The sequence below is a fragment of the Salmo salar genome, chromosome 05 (assembly GCF_965601325.2).
Source record: "Salmo salar chromosome 05, fSalSal1, whole genome shotgun sequence".
Taxonomy (NCBI): domain Eukaryota; kingdom Metazoa; phylum Chordata; class Actinopteri; order Salmoniformes; family Salmonidae; genus Salmo; species Salmo salar.
In genome coordinates, this window is record NC_138295.1 from 11982323 (window position 1) to 12000030 (window position 17708).

Below are 17708 nucleotides of genomic sequence, written 5' to 3' on the forward strand. Positions count from 1 at the left end.
ACATTAAACAACCCGAATTACAATGTCTAACTCATGTCACAATACCCATTAAGCTAGCCAGCTAGCTGGCTAATGTTAGCTAGTCAGCTAGCTTGCTAAATCGCGATTTTCGTAAATTAACTTTATGACTAAAAAATAAATATGCATACTCGTTTGTCTCTACATTAACTAACATATTCCTCTCAACTGTAATTTTTGTGCATGATTCGTTAAGACGTTATAATCACTTCCATGCTAGTATTTTTGTCAGCCATGTTGGGTCTCAGAGCGTCAAATTCATCATGGGAACCACTCGATATGATTGGCTGGGGATTTGCATAAAGTTGGGAAAAGTTTATATTTTTCTCCGCACAAAGGTCCCGCTCTCCTTCCATTGAAAATGAATGGGAAGCGGTATCTTTTGTTTTTCACGCTATTTATATAGGCTTTCTCAATTGTAGTTTTTTTTTTTGTCGATAATGTTACAGGTAGAGTAGAATAATACGAACACGTCGACTTTCATTCCGCTCAAAATGTCTAAACTACAGTTGTTGAACGTGTATGTTAGTGAACGACCAACAGTGGCTGTTTCAGAGATATCCGTAGCCAAAGAGACAACCATAGCGGAATTACATAAAGAAATCTACCGTTTGAAGGAGGAGAATAACCGTCTACGAAGACTGTTGGATTTGGTTTTCAAGCCAGAGATAAAGTTACACAGAGCAGGTTTGTATTGCCTAGTTACTGTATTAGCTAGCCAGGTATCTGAACTCCTCCACGGAGTTGAGCGCTGGCTAAGAAAAATGAATGAACCTGGAACTCTGGAGTCTCTGCAGTCGATATGTCAAAATGTAACTTTAAATTCTTAAACTAGGGACGTCAAACATTCAGGCTGCGAAGACTATGGGGGCTAGCTTAGAGTGCCAAGTGAGAAATATGTCATTGCAATAGGGGGCAACATGTGACCGACCGCCTTGATTTGGTCCTGGATCAAAGCAGAGACACAGAGCTACAACATGGAATATCATGCACTGCATCTGAAGAACAATGGGAAGTAATTATGCTTTGAAAGTTGATAAATTTGTAACCCTACTTTTGAGAAAATGGCCCTTGGAAAGGTGGGTATACATTGTGGAACGTTCCAAAGGGAATCTGTTCCAAAAACGTCGTAAAGAACAAGGTTGCCAACAAACGCATACAAAGTAGCATGATCAATTGACCTAGCTAACTAGCTGCCGAATAGGCATCAACTCACCACGTAGTTTATTCTTAATGTTTGTCAGTAGGCTACCAGAGTGAGGACAGACATTTTTCTGAATTAAATAGCCCACTCCCTACCCGGTATCTTATTATGCTGCTATACAACTTTGTATGCGTTGTTAGTTGCCTACCTTGTTATTTACAACGTTTTTGGGACAGATTCCTGTTGTAATGTTCCACAAATTATACCCACCCGCCATTGAATGTTTTGATACACCTACTGGAGAGCTTCTCTTAGTCTACACCCATTAATCATTGTTCAAACTCTCTAGTTTAACAGACTGACCACACCGCTCGCATCGGGCGTTGCAAAATAAATTTAGAAATCTGTCATTCAATTATTCCACCCACACTGCTCGCAAGCACCAACAAGCGTCTGCTTTTCAAAATAGAAATCGGTTCTATTTCTGACGCAGGTCGAGCTGCAAGTCCTGCATCTCCCATCTCCTCATTGGTTTATAGAAGCAGGTACCCATGTTCCATCTCATCATTGGTTATACCCATGTGGGTGATTGAAAGACGAACAAGGTCAGTGGCGGTAATGCACCTAATTTATGAAAGTTGCCAATCGCAATATAAAGTCAAGAGAAGAAAAAGCCTGGAAGGAAGAGATGACTAGAAACGATTCAGTTGACCGTTTTATGTGTGGATTAATTGACAGAGTAGAGGACCTTGTGCATTTCAGGTAAAATAACAACTCAATGTTTATATCCCAGGACAAATTAGCTAGCAACAGCAAGCTAGCTAAATAGGACAAATTAACTAGCAAGTGCAAGCTAGCTAGCTAAATTGCCATAAATGTTTAACCTCTTACATCTAGACGTTCCGCTAGCGGAACACCTGCTCCAATATCCAATGATGGGCGTGGCGCGAAATACAAACTCCTCAAAAATACAAAAACTTCAATTTTTCAAACATATGACTATTTCACAGCATTTTAAAGACAAGACTCTCCTTTATCTAACCACACTGTCCGATTTCAAAAAGGCTTTACAGCGAAAGCAAAACATTAGATTATGTCAGCAGAGTACCAAGCCAGAAATAATCAGACACCCATTTTTCAAGCTAGCATATAATGTCACAAAAACCCAGAAGACAGCTAAATGCAGCACTAACCTTTGATGATCTTCATCAGATGACACACCTAGGACATTATGTTATACAATACATGCATGTTTTGTTCAATCAAGTTAATATTTTTATCAAAAAACAGCTTTTTACATTAGCTTGTGACGTTCAGAACTAGCATACCCCCCGCAAACTTCCGGAGGAATTTGCTAACATTTTACTAAATTACTCACGATAAACGTTCACAAAAAGCATAACAATTATTTTAAGAATTATAGATACAGAACTCCTCTATGCACTCGATATGTCCGATTTTAAAATAGCTTTTTGGTGAAAGCACATTTTGCAATATTCTAAGTACATAGCCCAGGCATCACGGGCTAGCTATTTAGACACCCGGCAAGTTTAGCACTCACCAATATCAGGTTTACTATTATAAAAGTTTGATTACCTTTTGTTGTCTTCGTCAGAATGCACTCCCAGGACTGCTACTTCAATAACAAATGTTGGTTTGGTCCAAAATAATCCATCGTTATATCCGAATAGCGGCGTTTTGTTCGTGCGTCCCAGACACCATCTGAAATGGTAAATCAGGGTCACGCGCATGGCGCAATTCGTGACAAAAAAAAATCGAAATATTCCATTACCGTACTTCGAAGCATGTCAACCGCTGTTTAAAATCCATTTTTATGCCATTTTTCTCGTAAAAAAGCGATAATATTCCGACCGGGAATCTCCTTTTAGCTAAACAGAGGAAAGTAAACAGAGCTTTCGGTCGACGCGGGCACGAGCCTGAGTCTCACAGTACTGTAACCAGCCACTACCCAAACGCGCTACTTTGTTTCAGCCAGAGCCTGCAAAGCCACGATTCATCTTTTTGCCGCCTTCTGAGACCCTATGGCAGCCGTAGGAAGTGTCACGGGACAGCTAAGATCCTCACTCTTCAATAAACAGAGACAAGAAGAACGACACCTTGTCAGACAGGCCACTTCCTGCCTGAAACCTTGTCAGGTTTTTGCCTGCCAAATGAGTTCTGTTATACTCACAGACACCATTCAAACAGTTTTAGAAACTTTAGGGTGTTTTCTATCCATATGTAATAAGTATATGCATATTCTAGTTACTGGGTAGGAGTGGTAACCAGATTAAATCGGGTACGTTTTTTATCCAGCCGTGAAAATACTGCCCCCTAGCCATAACAGGTTAATGCTTTTCGACCTGTCACCAAATTAATATAACTGGTTCAGTGTTTGTTTTGATATTTTAGCCTGCGTGTCGTGATCGTGTTTGGTGAAGGGGGGACAAAATAAATTCATGCACGATGGCGCACGCGTGCAGTCGGTTTGGGTTCCGTGTAAAGCCACCCATCTCTAGGAATTCACGTGAGGTCATGTGCTAAAGGTAAAGATTAAGACTAAAAGTAGTAGCCTACAATAAGGAAAAATTACAGGTAAAACAGAAAGACCCCAGATGATAAAAAAATATTTTATTAGGTGACGCCTTACCCAGACACACTTGTTTAAATTGATGGGTGTTACGGGAATTTTGAATCCCAATGATAATTCAATAAGCTTTGACTAATCCCCAAGGTTTGTAAGACACTGGGTTAAGAATAATTAGGCAAGGACTCAGCTTTCTTCCAAAGGTCTGGAATGTTCTAAAGTCAAAAATTAGGACTAAGTCCTTTTATAATACACACATACTCCTATCTTTAGTCCACTCCCTTCTCAAACAACCAGTACTTTTCCCCTCACTACAAAGAATCATAAAATTTGCCACATTCTTCAAGGCTTTCACCTCCTCTCCCCCTTTATGACCCTCTTGGTTTGAAACCCTCCAATGTTTTTCCATTACCTACTCTACATCTTCACTCGGTTTATATCCCTACTAAAGAATATAACCTCAAAGTTTTACAATCCTAACCGATCTCCCCATATCCTGATTTTATCATCCCATTATTCTCAAACATATTACATTTACATTACATTTAAGTCATTTAGCAGACGCTCTTATCCAGAGCGACTTACAAATTGGTGGATTCACCTTATGATATCCAGTGGAACAACCACTTTACAATAGTGCATCTAAATCTTTTAAGGGGGGGGGGGGGGGGGGGTAGAAGGATTACTTTATCCTATCCTAGGTATTCCTTAAAGAGGTGGGGTTTCAGGTGTCTCCGGAAGGTGGTGATTGACTCCGCTGTCCTGGCGTCGTGAGGGAGCTTGTTCCACCATTGGGGTGCCAGAGCAGCGAACAGTTTTGACTGGGCTGAGCGGGAACTGTGCTTCCTCAGAGGTAGGGAGGCGAGCAGGCCAGAGGTGGATGAACGCAGTGCCCTTGTTTGGGTGTAGGGCCTGATCAGAGCCTGAAGGTACGGAGGTGCCGTTCCCCTCACAGCTCCGTAGGCAAGCACCATGGTCTTGTAGCGGATGCGAGCTTCAACAGGAAGCCAGTGGAGAGAGCAGAGGAGCGGGGTGATGTGAGAGAACTTGGGAAGGTTGAACACCAGACGGGCTGCCGCGTTCTGGATGAGTTGTAGGGGTTTAATGGCACAGGCAGGGAGCCCAGCCAACAGGGAGTTGCAGTAATCCACACAGGAGATGACAAGTGCCTGGATTAGGACCTGCGCCGCTTCCTGTGTGAGGCAGGGTCGTACTCTGCGAATGTTGTAGAGCATGAACCTACAGGATCGGGTCACCGCCTTGATGTTAGTAGAGAACGACAGGGTGTTGTCCAGGGTCACGCCAAGGTTCTTAGCACTCTGGGAGGAGGACACAATGGAGTTGTCAACCGTGATGGCGAGATCATGGAACGGGCAGTCCTTCCCCGGGAGGAAGAGCAGCTCCGTCTTGCCGAGGTTCAGCTTGAGGTGGTGATCCGTCATCCACACTGATATGTCTGCCAGACATTCAGAGATGCGATTCGCCACCTGGTTATCAGAAGGGGGAAAGGAGAAGATTAATTGTGTGTCGTCTGCATAGCAATGATAGGAGAGACCATGTGAGGATATGACAGAGCCAAGTGACTTGGTGTATAGCGAGAATAGGAGAGGGCCTAGAACAGAGCCTTGGGGGACACCAGTGGTGAGAGCACGTTGTGCGGAGACAGATTCTCGCCACGCCACCTGGTAGGAGCGACCTGTCAGGTAGGACGCAATCCAAGCGTGGGCCGCGCCGGAGATGCCCAACTCGGAGAGGGTGGAGAGGAGGATCTGATGGTTCACCGTATCAAAGGCAGCAGATAGGTCTAGGAGGATGAGAGCAGAGGAGAGAGAGTTAGCTTTAGCAGTGCGGAGAGCCTCCGTGACACAGAGAAGAGCAGTCTCAGTTGAATGACCAGTCTTGAAACCTGACTGATTTGGATCAGAGTTTTGGAGAGAAAAGAAAGAAGGGATACTGGTCTGTAGTTGTTGACTTCGGAGGGATCGAGTGTATTCTATAATAGAGTGGAACAGTTAAGTCATGCTGCAACCACCAGCCACATCTTGCCAAGTGGATGGGTCTCTACCGAAGGTGCAAACAGTACAGCCAAATGCTTACTTGCATAGTAGCAATACCAAAAATAGACAATGTCAATGCCAGTAAAGAAATAACAAAATAATATACAGTAGTACAAGAATAATATCAATAATGATATCAGTGGTGAGTTCTATGCATACAATCAGGGGTAAAGTGGCTGAGCAGCAGGATAATAAAATAAATAATAGTAGCAGCAACATATGGTGTTTGTGTGTTAGGAGAGTCATGTGAATAGAGACACTGCAGATTGTGCTGATGACTGGGAACTCGCCCCCAGTGATAAACTGGTCTGTCCGAACCACGCATGAACAAGGGAATCTATATTTGGAGAGCTTGTTTCTGTCCTGCCCTTGACTTTGGTGCAGGGCATGTGATGTCCATAGCCTCTTCATCGCAAAACTCCCTGATCTTCTCAAAAATATACATTTGTCTAGCTGTGTCCGGTCCAGGTGACGCTTGTATAGGCAGGCCATCTATGGGAGGAAGGATGTCAGCGTTGCGCAGCAGTTGAAACCTGGTCCCGACTGGGTCCAAAAGCTCCTTGGTGACAACACCAGGCTCCAGAGCATCGAAGCTGTAAAACTAAAAATGTAGAAGAACAATTCACCTCCCAAATTTAGATAAGAAGAATAACCTCATACAATAAATTATATTCACCTGAAGTACTGGTACTGCTTGATCTGTGGCAGTGGCCTGAAGTATGGAGTCAGGTGTTGTTGCCAGCCATAGCGTTGCACCAGCACCATACTATCCTCCAGTCCATCCAGCTGTGGGATGTTGACCCCTGTCACAGTGCTGTCCTTCACAACACTAGTAATCTTGGAGAAAGTGTTCACTCTGGTCTTTCTGAAGCACTGCTTAATGAGGCAGAAGCACCAGTCGGAGGCAAACTTGGTGTGGCCTGGGATCAGGAAGTGAAGGTCCAGACTGTAGTGGAGCTTGTGCAGGGTCCGCCAGGCACAATACCAAAGCACAAACTTGTTCTTGTTTTGGCAACTGCAGTTATCACAATTCAGGTCCACACATGTTTCCCCAACTCCGTAGTTGGTGAAGAAATGGTGCATGTAGTTTGACTGTGCTACTGCCTTTGCTGGATGTGACATGCCTTCATCAATGAAGTAGTTGACTTGTGGTATTCCTTCACAGCAGACACCAGACAAGCCACATTTTGAGTTAAAAAGTAGATGGGACCTGGCTGCATAGGGTCAGAAGGATAGTGTACCTGCAAACAACTAACATTAAGAAATGAAAATGAATTGTCTCACCCCTGTCAGTCTGTCTTTACACAGCTCAGTGAAAGGCATTTGCCTGCGTCTGTCGTGGAAATATTCAGTCAATAATATTTCTCAAATACCGGCGCCTGTGAGTTCAAATAGACTTTATTACAATATAATAAAAGCCGAGCTGGTTCATGAAAACAACTAACTTTCCAGCCTTGGCACACACTCTTTATACAGGTTTCATCCTTACGTCACACATAACTCCTCTTAATGACTCATCCCCTCTTGCATTTAGCCACCGTTGTTTTTTTCCCTTGCACTAATTTTAGTTTGGTTTCACATTAGGGCAGGGAAACTTTAGAGCCATAGCAATGGTTAACAAATAAACAGTCATGTCCACTCCCCAGACAGGTGCATGTCTAATGAACCAAACGCACATATAGATTGCACTATTCTTGCTGGCTCCTTGAAATGAGCACACCTGTTCTGGAAAATTCCCAATAGGCATAACCAACCATAGCAACAGTAAATATCAGGTCATAGCACTGGTACAGAAATAAACAGCCATGTCATCCTGCGAAGTCCTCTGAAATGAGCACAGATGTTCTGGAAAAATCCCAATACTTCCCATATGTAGTTTGTGTATATCCCATCTATGTCCTTAATCAGTATAAAGGAGGAAATGTTGCTTACTTGTTGATTAAAGTCAAAGCTGTAATGCATCCCGATGTCTTTGCTTGTAGGTTCAGTAGGGCCCCCAGAGAGAACTGCAGGTCTTGACTAGAGGTCGACCGATTAATTAGGGCCGATTTCAAGTTTTCATAACAAATCGGTAATCTGTATTTTTGGCCACCGATTTAAAAAAAAAAAAAAAAAAAAATATTTCTTTTTTTTTTAAACCTTTATTTAACTCAGTTAAGAACACATTAAACCTTTATTTAACTCAGTTAAGAACACATTAAACCTTTATTTAACTCAGTTAAGAACACATTAAACCTTTATTTAAAACTCAGTTAAGAACACATTCTTATTTTCAATGACGGCCTAGGAACGGTGGGTTAACTGCCTTGTTCAGGGGCAGAACGACAGATTTTTACCTTGTCAGCTTGGGGATGCAACCTTACGTTAACTAGCCCAACGCTCTAACCACCTGCTTTATGTTGCCACGGTAAGTTGCTAGCTAGCATTAAACTTGTTTTTTTTTATTAGATAATCAATCAATCATAAACACTAGTTAACTACACATGGTTGATGATATTACTAGTTTATCTATCCTGTCCTGCTTTGCATATAATCAATGTGGTGCGCATTCGCGAAAAGGGACCGTCTTTGCTCCGACGTGTACCTAACCATAAACATCAATGTCTTTCTTAAAATCAATACACAAGTATATATTTTTAAACTTCCATATTTAGTTAATATTGCCTGCTAACATGAATTTATTTTAACTAGGGAAAATGTGTCACTTCTCTTGCAAACAGAGTCAGGGTATATGCAGCAGTTTGGGCCGCCTGGCTCGTTGTGAACTGTGAAGACTATTTCTTCCTAACAAAGACAGCTGACTTCGCCAAACGGGGATGATTTAACAAAAGCTCATTTGCGAAAAAAAGCACAATCGTTGCACGACTGTACCTAACCATAAACATCAATGCCTTTCTTAAAATCAATACACAGAAGTATATATTTTTAAACCTGCATATTTAGCTAAAAGAAATCCAGGTTAGCAGGCAATATTAACCAGGTGAAATTGTCAGTTCTCTTGCGTTCGTTGCACGCAGAATCAGGATATACAGAATCTGGCTCGTTGCGAACTAATTTGCCAGAATTTTACGGAACTATGAAATAACATTGTAGGTTGTGCGATGTAACAGGAATATTTAGACTTATGGATGCCACCTGTTAGATAAAATACGGAACGGTTCCGTATGTCACTGAAAGAATAATGTTTTCGAGATGATAGTTTCCGGATTTGACCATATTAATGACCTAAGGTTTATTATATTATAGTTAAGTCTATGATTTGATATTTGATAGAGCAGTCTGACTGAGCGGTGGTAGGCAGCAGCAGGCTCGTAATAGTCAAAGGTATATGGTTTAGAGAGAAATAGTCGACGCGTCATAATTCCTGTAATAACTTGCGGCTGAACTTGAAAGGGGTTCCTTCGTTATTTTACCGTTCATGTCTTCCATAGAGAATGTCTTGATCTACTTCAAATAAGGTCTGTGTTTTGTGCTTAAACCGCCTCGGCGTTTTGATACCCGTGTAAATCTCACTAGGTAACGTTTGTCAACATATTTTCATAAATCCACTCTACAAAAAAAAAATATCTTCGCTTATATTGATCAGAGTTATATCCTATGGATATCTACACAGTTATAAAATTGGCAAGCTGGTGTAAGCCTAAACCAAACACAGACCTTATTTTAAGTTAATCTAAAAATATCCTATGGAATAAATGAAGGAACCGCTTTTCAGATTTTGCTAGAAGGTGTCATGGGAATTATGACTCGCACTTTGGTAGTCAATTCTTACCATGCCCATTATTAAAATAGGATTTCCTGCATATAGAAATTAGTTTTTGTTTTCAGCATTCATCACAGGTAACTTAAACTCTATTTTTATTATTCAAACAGTTGAGAGTATTTGTCTCCTAAGCAGACTCTTCAGTATCGTTGTCACTTCAGAGCTGTGTGTGTGTGTGTATATGTACATATTTAAAAAATCATAATAATAAATTGGCTGATTAATCGGTATCGGCTTTTTTGGTCCGCCAATAATCGGTATCGAAAAATCGTAATCGGTCGACCTCTAGTCTTGACAGGTGGTCTTGCAGTCAGCAACCATCTTCTGGTAGACAGACTGCTCACTCTGAACAAGCAGGTGATGCTGCTCTTGCTTCTTCAGCTTGGCTGACTTTTAACAGCTTCTGGCAGATCTGAAGACGTGATAGTTGTTCCTCTGGCACTGCCAGCGCAGGTCTGTTCTGGGCTTAGTGCTTGATGTGGGGTACAAGTTTTCTCCAAAGATTTCTGAAGGAAGACAGTCTGAGGACACATTCCTCTGGAAAGTACAGAAATAATGTGAGGTCTTTAAAGTAGTGCCAATCATGTTGGAGGAAAATTTAAATAATCAAAATGTGTTTATGCTTCACATAACAAGTGTTATCATCAATTCCTTGTAGAGACGCCACACCGCTGCTTATGTCACTTGATGGCAGCAGTTTCCATAAGTGTTTGTGTCCTGGGTGGCGTTCTGGTAATAATATTGCATTATCCTCTGCGTAGTTGTTGATGAAGTTCACAACTCGCTGCAAGTCCTCATGCTTCAGGTGTAAGCTGTGCTTGCTTGGACCAGCTCTCTGTTTGATGGGAGGCATCAGCCCATTCTCCTTGTATGACTGGTGGAGGAGAGTCTGTTGTACTGATGCTGAAAGACAAAGTCCAGAAAGCCGTAATCACCCCCAGACACACCTGGCTAACTTGATGGGTCATGTAATCATCTGGCCAAGTGGAGTCTTGTTTAGACATGTAGCTAGCTAGCTAAACAATGAACCATAATCCCAATCCATAGAGTCCGAGCAATAAAAACCATTGTCATAGCTAGCTAAAGTTAACAAAATTGGTTCAATGTTAGCTAGCTAACATTAGGCTAAAACTAGCAAAGCTAAATGGTTTTCTGAGATATTACTACGCAGATCATACACCTAACGTCAGCTAGCTAACAGTAAGCTTTAAGTTGCAATGAAAACCGCTTTCTGACAATTAAAAAACGTATATCTGAAACTGTAACTAGACTCTTACCCGTTTACATGGATGAATGCTTCATGGTAGACTGCAACCCCTTTCATTAAATAAGACGTCCTGTGTTGTTTCCGTTCAGTTTGTGTAGCGTGCTTTGTTGTGTCAAGTCACTCTGGTTGAGAGCAGTTCTCCATGGCTGACGGTATATCTTTAGAAAAAACAGCAGTAGAAAGGATTATCTACATAACAAGCAGCTCATTTTATAGACCGATGCTACACGGCAGACCAATTTGAAACTCTTCTCTCGGCATGTCCAGCCCATTCATTATGGGGCGGTAGGTAGCCTAGTGGTTAGAGAGTTGGACTGAAAGGTTGCTTGATCAAATCCCCGAGCTGACAAGGTAAAGATCTGTTGATCTGCCCCTGAACAAGGCAGTTAACCCACTGTTCTTAGGCCGTCATTGTAAATAAGAATTTGTTCTTAACTGACTTGCCTGGTTAAATAAAGAATCCCCAAAAGACTCAAGGCTGTAGTTGCTGCCAAAGGTGCTTTAACAAAGTACTGAATACTTATGTAAATGTGTATTTACATTTTTTATTTTTAATACATGTCACCCTGTTTTTGCTCTGTCATGGGTTGTGTGTGTGTGTGTGTGTGTGTGTGTGTGTGTGTGTGTGTGTGGATTAATGGGAACTATTTAATCCATTTTAGAATAAGGCTGTAATGTAACAATGTGGAAAAAGTCAAGGTGTCTGAATACTTTCCGAATGCGCTGTAGTAAAATACGGATCCCCAGAATGCACTGTAGCTGCAACTGTTGAATCAAAGAGCTAGCTGTTCTAAATCAAACAGAAATGATAAAATAACTAGGTAGATCATAATTGCATGTTTTAGGGCCCAGATAATTGAACTTTGGATTCCGTTTTAGATTGAAAAATGTCTAATTATTGAATAATTTGCATATATATTTCCTATTTTTCCTCCATCAGATTCCCACCAGCTCACTCACCTCATATCTGAAGAGGAGGTTCCCCTGGAACAGCAGCACTGTGAGCAGGAGTGGAGCCCCAGTCTGATTCAGGAGGACTCAGTGCCCACACAGATTAAAGAGGAACAGGAGGAACTACAGACCAGTCAAGAGGAAGAGCAGCTTCTAGGGCCCTTTGATACCAAAGACTCCATATTCACTTCTCCCTGTGTGGAAAGTGACTGTGATCAGGAGAACCCATCTCAGCCCTCACATCTTCACCAAACCCAAACTGTGGAGGACAGAGAGAGGGACTCTCTACTCACCTACACATCTATAGAGATCAAAACAGAACCTGATGGAGATGATTACAGAGTATCAGAACCAGCCAGTGACTCTCAGCCCCTCTCTGCAGTAACTCCAGACTGTTCTGCAGCTCAGAGTGAAAACATGGAAAGTGATGATGAGGTGGAGAGTGGAGGACAGCTATCAGGGTCTAAGACACTGGAATCAAAGAGAGAACAGATAGAGAAAGGAGAAAGGTTCCATACCAGTGCTGGAGGCAGGACGGCCACAATGTTGCCCTGTTTGACATCCTCTAGGAAAACGTATGCTGCTATATATTGCAAGGTGTGTAGGAAGACTTTTGTCTCAAACATTTTTTTTATGTCATATGTATGAAAAACATATAAAAATGATAAAGAATGCCTGTGTGGAAAATACTTAAATTCCTCAGAATGTACAGGGTTTCCCCTATATTCATTTAGCAGAGTAGCCGCCACGCTTATGACTTATTTATTTATTATGTATGACTTATTTATTTATATATATATATATATATATATATATATATATATATATTATTCTTTTCTTTTGGCGTGGCGTGGCGGCATATATTAGTTCGGCCGAGATGCGCTTTTAAGTTACAATGTATATTTGATGAATTCAGTTTTTTGTGGTAAATGCAGATGCCAACCTCATCCTTCAGCCTATTTATTAAAAGCAGCTATGCTGCATCTGTTGGTCTACATGTTCTAAGTCTTTTAAAGGGATAACATTTTAATATGGTGTTCACGATTTCATTTGAATGAATTTTTAAGTAGAATGTTCTTTTTAAAGAGTCACCAGAAGTGACCCGGGGGGAGATCCTGAATTAAAAAGGGGTTTAGGTGGTGGGTGTGGCAATGGATGGGGTCGGCACGGCTGAATTCTTTCCAGGCTCTGGGCAAGAACACTTTTGAGATCTTAACGTCGGAGGGAATTTTTGTGTTTTTAAAGCAAATTTCCTGCAATCCTATGCATTTTGCCATGGCTAAGTTTACTGTGTTTCTCCCTTTTTTAATTAATCTTTTTTATATATACAACCTGCCCAAGACTTTTATATACAGACAAAACCCTGTAGTGTGATTCCCATGTGATTCCCATGTAATTCCCATGTGATTCCCATGTGATTTCCATGTAATTCCCATGTGATTTCCATGTGTGTGCAGAAGCGTTCGATCCGTATGTGTGGGAAGTGTGAGCCATGCAGGAGGACGGAGGAATGTGCTCAGTGTGATTTCTGTAAAGACAGGAGGAAGTTTGGAGGACCCAATAAGATCAGACAGAAGTGCAGACTCAGGCAGTGTGAAGTCCACGCTCCGGGTGAGTCCATTCCATGCTCAGTTGACTCCATTTACATTTTGCAGACGCTCTTATCCAGAGTGGCTTACAGGGGCAGTTAGGGTTAAATGCATTGCTCAAGGGCACATCGACAGATTGTTCACCTAGTCGGCTCTGGGATTCAAACTAGCGACCTTTCAGTTACTGGCCCAATGCTCTGAACCGCTTGGCTACCTGAGTCCATAGAGAAAGGGTGCATTTGGACCATAGTTCGTTTTAGCATGGGCAGCGCCCAAGCAACCACCAAACCTCACCAAAAGGAAGGGGTGCCTTTATTCATTTACAATATTGAAGCATCTGACCTTAACCCAACACCTAGTGACCTCATCAAGAGGTTTGGATCTGTTTGTTATCTATGCAGTCACTTTACCCCTTCCTCAACTAACTAATTACCTCAACCCCTGCACACTGACTCGGTACCGGTACCCCTGTAAGGAGCCTCCACACTGACTCGGTACCGGTACCCCCTGTATAGAGCCTCCACACTGACTCGGTACCGGTACCCCCTGTATAGAGCCTCCACACTGACTCGGTACCGGTACCCCTGTATAGAGCCTGCACACTGACTCGGTACCGGTACCCCTGTATAGAGCCTCCACACTGACTCGGTACCGGTACCCCCTGTATAGAGCCTCCACACTGACTCGGTACCGGTACCCCCTGTATAGAGCCTCCACACTGACTCGGTACCGGTACCCCCTGTATAGAGCCTGCACACTGACTCGGTACCGGTACCCCTGTATAGAGCCTCCACACTGACTCGGTACCGGTACCCCCTGTATAGAGCCTCCACACTGACTCGGTACCGGTACCCCCTGTATAGAGCCTCCACACTGACTCGGTACCGGTACCCCTGTATAGAGCCTCCACACTGACTCGGTACCGGTACCCCCTGTATAGAGCCTGCATACTGACTCGGTACCGGTACCCCCTGTATAGAGCCTCCACACTGACTCGGTACCGGTACCCCCTGTATAGAGCCTCCACACTGACTCGGTACCGGTACCCCCTGTATAGAGCCTCCACACTGACTCGGTACCGGTACCCCCTGTATAGAGCCTCCACACTGACTCGGTACTGGTACCCCCTGTATAGAGCCTCCACACTGACTCGGTACCGGTACCCCTGTATAGAGCCTGCACACTGACTCGGTACTGGTACCCCCTGTATAGAGCCTCCACACTGACTCGGTACCGGTACCCCCTGTATAGAGCCTCCACACTGACTCGGTACCGGTACCCCTGTATAGAGCCTGCACACTGACTCGGTACCGGTACCCCCTGTATAGAGCCTCCACACTGACTCGGTACCGGTACCCCCTGTATAGAGCCTCATTATTGTTATGTTGTGTTACTTTTTATTATTTTTTCTCAAGTTTATTTGGTAAATATTTTCTTAACCAACAGTGCATTTCAAGAAGAGTTAAGGGCTTGTAAGTAAGCATTTCACGGTAAGGTCTACACTTGTTGTATTCGGCGCATGTGACTAATAAAGTTTGATTTGATCACTTTACGTAACGGCTAAGATGTTGGGGTGACAGTCGCTGGACCCTGGTTCGAGTCTTTGATGCATGATGTTCTCTCTCTGTCTCTGTGTGTGTAGAAGTTCTGCGTGTGAAGGATGAGGAGTACAGGTGGATCCTGAGGAGAGGAGGACATCCCTCTGACTACAGTGAGAATGAGATGGAATGTGATGAAGCTGCTCGCCCGTCACTATAAAAATGCACTGAACTAACATGCATGGTTGTTGATGACACTGATGTTTAGATGAACAGAATGAAATAGTCTCTATAATGCACAGAGCTTAACTCAGACAGCTGTTTGTAGCTGCTGTAAAACTATTTCAAAGCCTAAACTTGATCACTTAGGATGGAACTTTCCAGTGCTACTGTTTTTGCCATGTAATATTTTTATTAAAACAAAATCAGACAAACATATAGTAGAATAGTTTACCTATTTACCTAGTCTGCTTGTTGTGTGTTCTATGTGAGATAAATGTTCCTCTCGAGGTGCATTCAAGTTGTGAGAGCCATAGAAGGGAAACGGGTACTCTGACAAGCAGTTAATGCGCAACAATTCTTAATGCAATCTCATAAAAACACTTTTAAAAGCAGTTTTGTCCTTTATAAAAAAAAGTGGGAGAACCCAGTTTTACATTGCTACCACGTTTATTTCTCTACTCCTTCAATTGTGTGTGGCATCGTTAAACAAATGCAGAGTTTCAAGCATGGTTTAGGTGCAACAGAGCTCTTAAAGGGGGGAAAAAGGGAAGTTAAATACTTAAAAAAAAAATAGAAACAACCAGTTTTTTGTGAATAATTATTTATATATTTATAATAACAATCAGGATGTTTGGTTCAATGGGGGTAAATGTAGATTATAAAACCCCATGCTTCGTCAGTTGGCTACAGGTGCTGATGCTTAGTGCTAATGGCTCATCTGATAATATGGACGGACCATGCCTAGGCTTTATGCATAGTCCAATATCTGAAAATAATTTCAACATCGTTGTTACTAATATGTTTTTGGGCCCATTTCTGGAGGTGGATATTATATTTCAGATGGTGACATTTTGTCATTTATTTTAGAGTAGAATGTCCTTTTAAAAAAAGTCACTAGAACTCAGCTTCTCAGTCCTTCTACATAAAAATTATCCCGGGGGAGGACCCCGGACCCCCCTAAGCAAGGACACTGGAATTGGTCAAACTCAGTTTAATACATGTACCAAATGATCCCTTTTCCCTTAAACGTATGATGGCCAGGACTTTCTTAGATGAAAGGGGAGGTTCATTTAGCCCCAGACAGTGGATCTCACTTCAATTTCAGTCAAGGGATTTTCTTTTTTTGCTTTAACCACTGAAATTGTAAAAGTTTGTGTAATTAACTTAAGAGTACTCCTGTCTCTCGTGTTTGGCGAGGATTCTGGCGCTTCCTGGTTTGGAAGTCAGCTGTCAAACAGATTGTTTGGAGATTTGCGACACTGGGGAATCACCCCGGGGAGGATAGTTTGTATGGTTTCATTTCATGTCCTTAGGACAAGGGTTCACACTGATTATTGAAATGTGCACATTTATGGGAATTCAGATGGGATTGCCTGAACGTCTTACCTGTGATTTATTGCCTTACTGAAGCCATGTAATAGTTGATTGGTTGATCAGTTTCCTGTAAGGTTATACGAAGCTCTCATTTGACAGTGAGGAGAAAGGGTTATGCCAGGTCAGAGTCAAAGGTCTTGAAAGAGAATACTTTGAGGCGTGTGTTTGTGTGTAATTTGAATATATTTCTCAACGGTGTACATGCATCTTGTGAATCCTGGAACTTGTTAAAAAAAAAAAATGCACCTGCCTTTAGTGAGCACTGTGCGTCATCGCTGATCCATCACAACGGTCTCCTCTACATGGAGCTCTACCTACACAAGACTGCTGGCTATGAGGACAACATGGTAGGTTAGAATTTATATATTACTGCTATCTCCTGTGGTATCTATTTGCAGCCATGGCACAGTGATGAAGGGTTCCTTTGACCCTGTGCAGTGTTAAACAGCCGTCAAGGTCAAACATCAAGAGCTGAGAGAAGTGATGGGACAAGGAGAAAGTACAACCTTCTCCATAACATGAAGGTCGGCATTGTGGTGCAAAAATCACTGATAATGCGGCAATCTTCTATTGCTATATATTTATTGGAATTTTAAAATGAATTATGTAGCTATAGACTTGTAGAATATAGCTTAGAAATGCAAGGATATATATATATATATATATATATATATCCTTGTTCCAGAAAGAGGGGGACAAGGTGCGGGGCCACATGCAGAATGGCCGTGTGAAGAACAGTGAGGGGGGGGCGGGGGGGGCAATCCCACAAGCAGCAACACATTGCACCACTACCACCACATGTAAATTACATTAGCTAGGTTTCCATGCAAATATTCTAGTTTGCATAAAGAAAACATGTGCATTTACCCACCAGTGGTGTGGTTCCACCAAACAGACTTGTTGCAGATAAAAATCAGTGCGTGATGAAGTAGTGGACACTATGTACTTTTTGACTTAAAGATGCCCTCCAGGATCTTAAGCATAACATATTGCACAATTGGATTTGTAACTTATCACACAAAATGGATGAAATAGTACACAATTGGATGATGTAGTACACCAAAAAAAATGGGTACTCAATACTATTAGCTGAAATTAGTGCATTCATCCACTTTTTCCAAATGTTGTTACGTTACAGCCTTCTTCTAAATGTATTACAAATAAAAATACGGAAATATCCCATTTTCATAAGTATTCA

At 42.2% G+C, this 17708-nt stretch overlaps 1 protein-coding gene and 1 long non-coding RNA gene across 7 annotated transcripts; one reads left to right on the forward strand and one right to left on the reverse strand.

Moving 5' to 3' along the window:
- Nucleotides 1–350: 350 nt before the first annotated feature.
- On the forward strand, nt 351–15348 carry LOC106604252 (uncharacterized). 6 transcript variants are annotated; one of them, XM_045717903.2, is made up of 5 exons: nt 352–705; nt 11777–12384; nt 13245–13398; nt 14823–14866; nt 15019–15348. In XM_045717903.2, the coding sequence occupies exons 1-4, from the start codon at nt 513–515 to the stop codon at nt 14840–14842; spliced, it is 975 nt and encodes a 324-aa protein (XP_045573859.2). In that variant the 5' UTR covers nt 352–512; the 3' UTR covers nt 14843–14866; nt 15019–15348. The 6 variants fall into 6 exon arrangements, 4 of the variants coding, with proteins under 4 accessions (XP_082831170.1, XP_045573857.2, XP_045573859.2 ...); XM_045717902.2 differs by having other exon boundaries at nt 14823–14848; XR_014392278.1 differs by having other exon boundaries at nt 351–705; nt 13245–14866.
- Nucleotides 7189–11192, reverse strand: LOC145879493 (uncharacterized). Its single transcript, XR_014392280.1, has 2 exons — nt 10847–11192; nt 7189–10472 (listed from the first exon to the last, which is right to left on the reverse strand). It is a non-coding gene; the product is annotated as an uncharacterized LOC145879493 (long non-coding RNA).
- Nucleotides 15349–17708: the final 2360 nt, after the last annotated feature.